Below are 10,266 nucleotides of genomic sequence, written 5' to 3'. Positions count from 1 at the left end.
AAGCAGCCACTCGCATAAACCACTGGATATACTCCTTGAGAGTTTCTCCTTCCTTCTGTCGAATGTCGACCAGCTGATTAGCCTCTGTTGGATGTATTCGACCAACATAAAACTGCTTGTAAAACTCTTTCATGAACATCTCCCAAGAAACTATACTGGCTGGAGGGAACTTGAAATACAATTCCTGAGCTGATTAAGACAAAGTGGCAGGAAAAATCCTACACCGAGCATCTTCTGACACCTTCTAGATGTCCATTTGTATCTCAAACTTGTTCATGTGAGATACTGGATCTTTTCCTCCCGTAAATTTGGGTAGAACTGACATTTTGAATTTGCTCTGAACTTCTGCCACAACAATTCTATAAATGAATGGGGTGCCCTTCCTTCGATCAAACTCTATGTGGGACATTTTATTCCCAATTAGCTGCTGTATGACCTAATTTAAGGCATCTATCTGAGCCTGCACAACATCTAGTACTGCTGTAGTGGCTGGGGCCGGGGGGAAGTACCTGTCATGTCTTTCCCTTAGGTTATTGAGCACATCCCTTAAATCTTCATCCTTACATCTATGTTCACTTGCACCAAGTCGATCAAAGACATTGGGTTGTTTAGGCTGTCCCCCAAAATTTTGGCTCGTCGGTCGCTTCTCCATTGGTGAAGGATTTTGCTGTCCGCCTCTTTCCTCCTGATGCCGACCATTGTTCCTCCTGCCAGAGTCCGCCTCATTATAATCATGGCCATCTCTGAAATGTGACCTGTGAGTGTGCGACCTGCTTTACGCACTGTTCCCCTCTCTTCCACCTAGTTCGTCATGATAAACAGGTGGGGGCCTGCATTGGTCGTTAGGTCCTCTGACATTACTATGTCATGGGGGATCCCGGACCGTAGAGCCTGAGTCCACTTGCCTTCTTCTTCTTCTCTAGGGACGTTGTCCCTTGCGAGGAAGGTTCTGTTCCCCAGCTGTCTGGCGTCTAGGGCTTCTAGAATACTGCTCGGCCCTATTCTGCATGTGCTGCTGAACATTATCTCGACCAAATCGAGAAGGTGGTTGCTGCTCGTTGTTTCTGTCAGGTTTTGGGTTGGTCTTTCATGCTGAGCAGCAGGAGGTTGCTCTGGTCTTTGAGGACTCCTTGGGTGTGGTGGATTGTGATGATACTAGGGATGCTCTGCCTACAGATTTTGGTGAGGGTGAGAGCTTGGTGGCTGTTCTGGTTGAGAGGTTGGTGCAGGTTGTCCTCCACTAGTCAACTGAATAGTTGCTTCTAAAGTTGTTGTGGCATCTCTCTGCCGGTGATCCATGTCAGCCTGCCGCTCATTCAGTTCTCGGTGCTGCCGGTCAATCTCCACTTGCTGTAGCACCATCGTTTCAGCCACATTCTCTTGATTAGCTTTCATAGTAGCTAATTCCTCTTGCAATACGATTAAATTCATTCGCAAGGTTTCAACATCCATCTCCTCTACTTCCAGTTCCACCTGTGGCTCGTCCGCCACTGCATCTTATGGAGGAGGTAGATTTGGCATACTTTCATATGTCTACCCTGTCTGACCCATTTTCCTAGAGGTTTTTGCCATTGTTTATCCTATTCTTGAGTCCAGCTCTTAATAAAAGCACCAAAATGTTGACTGATGATTTAACCAACGACACAGAGTCACTAAAACGATAAGAATTTATAAGCTAAATGCAAGAACTAAACGACAAAAAGATTTATAGTGGTTTGGCCCCAAAGATTGGTAATAACCTATGTCCACTTATTGTTTTCATTGATATAAACTCTGAAACCTGCAATTAACAAACTAGGGTTCACTGTGTTTCACAAGCTCCCAAGTGAAATACAAAAGTCGTGTATAAAAACACTTGTTCTATCAAAATACAAATTATTGGGTGTGTTTAAATGAATCCCATGAGTCCTATTTATAGGCTCAATGATGTACATATGGGCTGATGGGCCGTGTTTAAACTTTGTTACAAGCATATTTGAATAATAACATAAATCATAATAGTTACACATAAAGAGGGACTTATAATTGTATTTGAACTCTGGCTTCGATATCATGGTCTCATATGTTAGCATATCTCAGACCTGGTCGCATATGTCAGCATATCTTCTGTCATACTGTTCAACATCTTTCTTGAATACATCGAGCAAGTTGTTATCATGGTCGTTTGTCGACCAGACTGTCATCACTAAACAGTCACGTGCTATCCACGTGCACCCCGAACGTGCCACGTCAGCAAGCAAATATTTTTTGGGTAAACAAAAGATAATAAATAATTTTATTTTCTTTTAATGTAATTAATTCAAACTAATATGTTATATTTTTTAATTATTTATTTTAATCAAATTAAAACAAGAATTAAATATACACATAATATTTGAAATTCAAAATATAAATTCTAGGCACACATGACACTATGTGGCGCAACTATTGTGTATCCCTAAATTTTCTCATTTGTTTGTTTAATTAATTAAATTTAAGACAATATATTTATTCCCAAAAATAATCTTAATATTATTTCAAAAATAAATATCAGTTAATTCAAAATTTTATTAGTTTGAATAATTATCTTATACTAAGATAATATGTAACTCTTTTTAATGTTAATCCAAACTCTTATTAATATTAATTTATACTAGTATAAAGTTTTTCAAATAAAAACTAATTGGTCAAATAATTAATTAATTCATAATCAATTAGCTGCACATAATTATCACTTAGCCTTAAAAAATTAATTCCTTTGCAATTTAGTCATTTTCTCCAATAATCTTGTTTGTGATATCTTTACCCTTGACAGTGTAGGACAGAGGCGACTCGGGGACCATGGACCTATAATACTAAGTTCCAATAAACTAGACTATTAATTAAACTCTTTAATTAAATAAGCTTATTTATTAATTCCATTATTACTCCACTATAAATATGGAATTGCACTCTTAGTAATTATAGAATTATATTTACAGAGTATTTTCTTATAGTCCATTGATATAATCAAAATATGTAGTTTTGTCCTCCATTTATTGGTTCTCTAATTAAAGCTGGTCAAGAATTATCCTTTTACAATTCTAATTACCTCTTGTTCCTTAAGTACTATGAATTCACCACTTAATAATCAAATTATAGATTTGAGCTCAATAATTATTCAGTCCTAGAATTCACTACTACAAAATTGACATGGGACGATGGTTTTAAACCGTCGTATGGACTCTCATACGTCGGTTCTAGTGCCGTCGTCCCATGCAATGTCATGCCATGTAATGCATGAAACGACGGTTTAAATAAAAGCATCATCTCCTACCGTACATGAGACGATAGTTCCTATACAAACGTTGTCTCTTGTGGTACATGAGACAACAGTTTCTGTGCAAGCATCATCCACTGCAGTAAATGAGACGACAGTTCCTACTCAAGCGTCATCTTTCTGCAGTACATGAGATGACAATTTATGTGCAAGCATCGTCCCCTGTAATACATAAGACAACAATTTTGTGGAGACCGACGTCCCATGTAGAATATGGGAATTTTTTCATTTCTTTATTTTCAACTACTATATTCATTCATAATTTCTTGTGTAATTACAACATGGTTCAGACAGAATCAATAGGCAAACAAAATAATCAATAGAACTCAGTATGTTCCAAATTTAAAAATTACAAGAACAAAATATACACTTGTAATAACTATGTAAGGGATAACTAAAAACTACAATTAGTATATTTTTTAATTATGATTTCAAAAGTTACTCTAGCTATGACTCATCCGCTCAAGAAGCCTGGCTGCCCATTGAATTCTTCCAAAAGGTTACGCATTTTTAAAGCTTCTTCCAAGTAATTGTCCTACAGAAATTTGGAAGCTTTCAGCCTCAAACTTGGCCTTAATTCAAAAGACAACATAAGATAACTTCAAATTCTAATGGTTACCTGATTCATGTCAATCGTCTGGAGAGCTTCTCCTCTAGTGAAAATTATAACATGGTTTTGGTTTTCTGGCTTTCCTTCTCCTATCTTGGCTGAACCCGGTAATTTTATCCGATATATTTCCTTTAAACCGGTACCAAAACAATCAGTTGTATATCATAAGGCATAGAAGCACAATTATTGTTTTCAATATTTACCTGATCAAGATTATCAACAGCTTTCACCAAAACTGAATAATAAACTTTATGTACTTTTCCTCCTTCATTCTCTTCAACTTCATCAATATATGCCACCCTAAGAGAAGGATTACTGTACAAAGGAAAAAAAATTAAATTCTTGAATGAAATGAAGAAATGACATGTAACATTAATTAACAAACGGAGAACATACTTGACCATCAAGTTCAGGATGTCTGTTGCATGACGATCTCCACTTCGCTTCTGGTTGCCATAGTTTTGACAGGTAGCGATATATGTGAATTTCATGTCAGCAACTGCTTCTAATTGTGCATAAAGAGATCTTTGGCTTTTTTTATCTTCCTCTGATGGAACTGTTATGGATTTGTAGCCTCCAAGTATCTCTGTTCACAGCAAGAAATTACAAACATAAAGAAAATATAACTACTTACACTACCTCATATGGACAGAGATCAGGAAAAACATTGATTGTGTTCATAGGCAAACACCACTGGCATATAATAAACATGCACAATTAAAGTGTACTAAGAACTAAGAGCTTGATAGACATTGATTCCTAAAACCCAAAAAAAGAGGACTAGGAAGTAAGAGTTTGTTAGATTGATTCTAAACTTCTAAAGCTTTAATAACTTTTGCATGATTTTTTAGTACAATCCTGTTTTTTCAAGTGAAATAAAATTGACTACAACACAGAAAGATACACTATAAATTTTATGAAGCAACTGAGATCTTGTTTTCAGAAGACAGAATAGTTGATGATTTCTGTAAAAGCTACAATCCCAAAAAGGCCTTAATATATGAAGGCACTAGAATTTGCAACAAGATCTTTAGAAGTCTCTTGGTTAAAGATTTGGGTGAAAATACTCTTACCACTTTCATTGGCCATGTCAAGGAAAGCCTGAAGCTTCAAAGCTCATCTGTAGTACATCATTCCTCGAACTGAAACACAAAAAATAGTCAGTACAACAAGCTGATTAATACTATGAAACATGAGAAAGGAATGCATCCAATACTTGTTCTGCAGAGAGTTTGTCCTCTTAGGGAGACCCAGTGGCGAAGCTGTAAAATGTTTTCCTCAGTTTCCCATATCTCGCTATCTTTTTTACAATTAATTCGCTCCATGAAGTTATTCCACTCATCTGCAAGTTGCAAAATGATTAAATACCGAATTCAGAATGTGGTCATTAAATTAAATAGAAAATTTACTTTGAAACAAAGTTAAAAGACAGAATCACACACCTGGGAAAATTTTCTGCAAGTAATATAAGATTGATACACCATCTTCATTTTCTAACTCAAGGTCAGTTTTAGAGTAAACTGTCTCCTCACTGTAGTATGGAGTCATGACACTACCAGTAGCAGGAAATTAAGATACAAATCATGCAGTCAATATTTCATTTTATGAGCCTAAGCTATGCTGGCTGCAAGAATATAATATATTGCAGATAAAATATATCCTGCACATACAAGGATAGAAACATACACTAAACTCCTAGCCAATTTGTTCCATGAATATAACCCCCAGGAAAAAGTAAGTGAAATAATAAATGCTTTTAAATATTCAACGTTAAAAATAAAAAATAAAATAATGCCAGTAGAAGCTACAGGCCACTTTCTGGGTTTTGAAAGGTACTGGTAGATCATATGATGAGGCCTTAAAAGACCTTGCTATTCTAATTACAAGTACCCTGACTAGTTTCAAGAAGGTTCAGGCATATGGAATTAATATGTTCCATGTTTATGAGTTAAGAACTTTTATCGAACCTGAAAGAAAGCATTTTCCGGACTTTGGGGGCACGTGGCATATCCATGAACAGTGAATTTGTGAAAAATGAGATTCTTCTACATGCTTCGAGGTTAGTTGGTACATCAGTAGTAGATTCCTTCACTGTCAACAAGAGGTATAGGCGTCTTATCTAGAATGATGGCAAGCAATAAGCATGTTTCAGTTAAATAGTTACAACAGATTGCAGTTAAAATGCATCTGAGTCTAAATTTTTATACCTGTTCTTCCCACTGAGCTGTGACAACTGGGGGGAATGCTATGGCAGGTCTTGTATCAGTACCTGCAAAAAGTTGTCTCCCAGTATCCTTGCTGCTATGACCAACTTCAAGCAATTCCCTGAAAGGTATAACATGAAAAAAGTTCATGAATTACAATTCAACTTTTAAAACTCACAACAATTGCTTCAGATAGAATGGCATAATGTTAAACCTACCTGAGCTCATTCACCATCATGTCACGGGTGACAACTTCCAACATATCTTGCAGCAACAACACCACTGTATCTTTATTGGATGGTTCAGCGTCTTTCTTCAACAAAGAAGTTGTAATAATAAAGTTTATTGAATTTTCAAGCTAAGCATGTACTGTGTATATAATTACATATATGCTCTCTTCTAATAATTTACCAAGATCTCTACAAGCTCCACAAATTTCTTGCAAAGAGTAGGTAAAGGACCCATTATGAAGTTTGCAAGAAGCAGATTTTTTGAGATGCTACTTTCAACTTCTTTAATAATGATGCTAATTATCCTGCAAACCATAAAATCATATTAGAATGTATAGCAACATTTTATATAGGATGAGACTATAATAATTATTGATATCCACGCTCAATAATATATAAAACACTTTTTTGTAATTTCTACAGGTTACATTATGGTACATGTTATTTGGTTCAAGCATAAATGACTTGGCGTAAATGAAATCAATCTGTGGTGTTAAAAGTAAAAAAAAAAGAAAAATCGTTGAAATTTAGCTCATACATGAAAAACTAGAAACAGTATAGCCAAAAATGCAAAGATCAAAATCAAGTGTTCCCAGCTATAAGAGTAATGGAAAAATTAAAAAAAAAATTTTAAAAACAATGTAATTACCCAGTACCTTTTCCAGTTTTTAAATTTTGTTTTGAAATCTTGATATGTAAGAGAAAATTTTAAGTGTGACAAAGAAGTTTCAGAAATCGTAAGAACTGTAACTCATTTACATTATAGACTACAAAACTAGACATTAGTTTTATTCTGACTCTTCGATTTCTAGAAACTGAAACAAACAGAATTATATATTCTACTTGTAGAGAAACCAATTGCTACCAATATAACCTTTTTTCATTATCTCCAACCACAAGAATGCTCAAGACATGCTTGAAAAATTCATAACAGTCAATCACTGCACATTTCATGTATTCATCAGCACATATACGCTTCCAGAGATCAGAGTCCCTGGATTTAAATTAAGCTGCCATGTCCAATGCTATTGGTATCTGCAGAGGTAAAAAGAAAAGGTCAAATAAGGCCGCGGTAACATATGTAAGATCTCAAAATGTTTATACTTACCTTGCTAGCAAGCAAATAAAGGTGGCCACTGAATAATCTTCAGCCCTGGATCTGATGAATAAGGAACTAGCAACAAATCCATTTCCCTGAAGTAAAGGAACCAAGTATATCTTTAATAAAATGATGAACACAAGTTAGTTAAAAAATGACTGAATTTTAGGCCTTTCCTATCACTAATGAGATCTTCCTCTCGGAAGCTACATATAACTTCATTCCACAATTGTGCAAATTTTGCAGCTTCGCTTCTCCTGCTTGCTGTAATCTGCAGGGTGAAGTGCAAACAAAGATATATTGAAGGAATCTATACCATTGCTAATGCCATGAAATAGTACAATTTTTTTTAAAAGCAACCTCAGCAAAACGCTTGGCAAAAGAAAATCCTCTTTTCTGCGACCTATCTGAAGGCACCAGATATGTGTTGAATGCACCAGGTAAGGACTGGAACCTTGATCTAAGCATCCCCAATGTTCGTATCTGTAAGAAAGTGGGCATGCTTTAATCAGTGACAACTGTTACTATAAGAATGAGTAGATAAGAAAGTATTGATTTCATTCATTACCAGGCTATCCCAAGAAGTGAACAGGAAACATAACATAAAACTTGCATTAAATTAAATTGATGTGCGAAAAAATAATAATCAAATCGATTACCTCTCCTAGACGATCAAAGGCTCCAATGACACCACCATATAAAGTTGAATAAACTGAATACCAAATTTGTGTATCCATAAAATAAACCTGCATATGATGGGGGACAGTATGAGGTGTCTCATCAATGCCAGCAAGAAGTTTCATTTATACAAGAGCACATTAATGAACCATTATGTCAAACTTAAGGAAAGATGTAGTAAAAGGACCATGATAACTGATGCCCAAAGTGACACGACCGCTCCATAGTTGTTTTGAGCTGCATTGGAAAGAGAGTATTAGCATAGAAAATAAGTTAATTAAGTGAATGCTCATGTCACAAGAAGAAGCGACAAATAATACCCTTGGGGAAGAACTCATGCCATTCATATTCAACTCTGTGAATACTCAAAAATCACGATTTAAGAGTTTGCGCAAAGGTACTACAGATATTTACAAGAGGTGTTAAAAAAGGCATGAGATATACATGAGCCAAATTATACTTGAGTTGAGACCTACTGAGTTAGTCACTTATTTAGACATCTATAGAAGTCTGATCAGAAAAAGTAAGGTACATGATGTATGACTAGGGAAAAAAACATTTTAATTCTTGCTTGATGATCCACCTTGTCATGATTTCAAAAATAATTACTAGAGGAATATTATGCATATGCTGGTAAATAATGAAAATGCATTATTTCAATTTCAATATTAGTTATAGTCTTGCAGAATATGAAGCATATGATGTCTTCAATAATGCAAACAAAAGTCTTAGTTACAATCAAGAATTTATACAAGTAATAAGAGACACCAACGAGTTGAGCTTCAAGACTAGTCAAGCTAGACAAGTATATTTATATGTAACAAGTAATCATAAGTTAGAATGTTCTTGATGGGCATGAATTTGTCGTATGCATTTGCTAACAAATGTCAATCAATGCCTAGTTTCAACAAATATACAACACAAAAATGCAACTGAAATGTATATTTTCTTTTCCTCCATAATAGTAATTAATATAAACTTGACAAGTCATAATTCAACAAAGTAAATAAGTGGTAGCTCAGCTTTGATTCAAACAACTACTTGAGCAAAGTTGTTATCTGGTTTGCTTAATCTTGAAAAGATACATGACTAAAGTAGAGATATTTTTAATATGATTCTTTCTTCTTCCACAAGCCAATTTTATCTGCAGTTACCAAATTTCAATTCCTTCCAAATAAAAATATAGAACTAAGTTTTGATGTCTCTGCCTAAAAATGTAAAGTTCTAAAATAACACTTCAATATTGAGAAGAAAACAAAATAGGAGCACATGTATTTAAATTCCCTTTTCAATATAAATGCTTCATTAATATTAAATGTGCAGCGCTAACTAGATCAAATCCCATATCACATACATGAAAGAATGACTACAAGATAAAAAAAATTAGTACAATGATAATGAAAAAATCAATTGTACATGTAAAACTAGTATCATTTTGTTTCTATTAACCTGGTTATAGCTATACAAGTCATCAGTATATGAAAATATAAGATTGCACACTACAATCCATTTCACTAAGGCATTTTAACAAACAATTTATGTGCAACAGACAAAACACAGAAAAAGAATATTATGAGCATCAAGATAACTACTCAAACACATTATGAAAGGGAATGCTACAAAAGGAGAAGAGCATAGAAGATTAAATATAGCAAATATACCTCCCATAATTGAGCATGTGCACCCATTACACCACCAATAAGGGTTGACGAGAGAGCATACCGTGTATGTATATCCATGGAATAGATCTGAAATCAATGAATATAAAAAATAGATATGCCCTCTAAGAATAAGCCAATGCTTCTATATATACTTTACACCAAATAATATACACATCAAAGCTCATAAAAGGAGGCAATTCTCTCAGAAGTGCCCTGGTTTTGAAGAAGAAGCTATTAGGAGCGAAGAGGCCAACACAGGTGAAGTCATTCAGATATCCCTTATTTCACAAATTATTGAGAAGGATTCAAAATGTATACATATAGAAATATAGATAGAGAATGAGAAAAAAAAATAGAGCTACTACGCAGAGAAAGAAGAGAATACCCAAATGGCTAGTAAGCATAAATTTGTCTAAAATAATAAGCCAAAACCAAATATCTCACATTCTTTCTCAAGCTGAATATATATATATATATCAAAATAAA

At 34.7% G+C, this 10,266-nt stretch overlaps 1 protein-coding gene and 1 pseudogene across 1 annotated transcript; both read right to left on the bottom strand.

Moving 5' to 3' along the window:
- Positions 1-3,549: 3,549 nt before the first annotated feature.
- On the bottom strand, positions 3,550-7,351 carry LOC133830634 (callose synthase 5-like; annotated as a pseudogene).
- A 211-nt stretch (positions 7,352-7,562) lies between these two features.
- On the bottom strand, positions 7,563-8,343 carry LOC133832374 (callose synthase 5-like). The gene is made up of 3 exons (XM_062262726.1): positions 8,101-8,343; positions 7,802-7,924; positions 7,563-7,712 (listed from the first exon to the last, which is right to left on the bottom strand). Exons 1-3 carry the CDS (start codon positions 8,242-8,244, stop codon positions 7,563-7,565), a joined length of 417 nt encoding a protein of 138 aa, XP_062118710.1. The 5' UTR covers positions 8,245-8,343.
- Positions 8,344-10,266: the final 1,923 nt, after the last annotated feature.

This window comes from Humulus lupulus, chromosome 4 (assembly GCF_963169125.1).
Source record: "Humulus lupulus chromosome 4, drHumLupu1.1, whole genome shotgun sequence".
NCBI lineage: Eukaryota > Viridiplantae > Streptophyta > Magnoliopsida > Rosales > Cannabaceae > Humulus > Humulus lupulus.
Note: the sequence above shows the minus strand (reverse complement) of the source record. Positions and strands in the feature narration are given on the sequence as shown.

What these genes read in the sequence shown, in the direction of transcription:
- LOC133832374 (XM_062262726.1), bottom strand. Translation starts at nt 8,244, where the DNA reads ATGAAACTTCTTGCTGGCATTGATGAGACACCTCATACTGTCCCCCAT. An exon ending in CCTTTGATCGTCTAGGAGAG is followed by an intron (nt 7,925 to 8,100) that starts GTAATCGATTTG and finishes ACTTTCTTACAG; the next exon opens with ATACGAACATTGGGGATGCT. An exon ending in TTGCCAAGCGTTTTGCTGAG is followed by an intron (nt 7,713 to 7,801) that starts GTTGCTTTTAAA and finishes TTCACCCTGCAG; the next exon opens with ATTACAGCAAGCAGGAGAAG.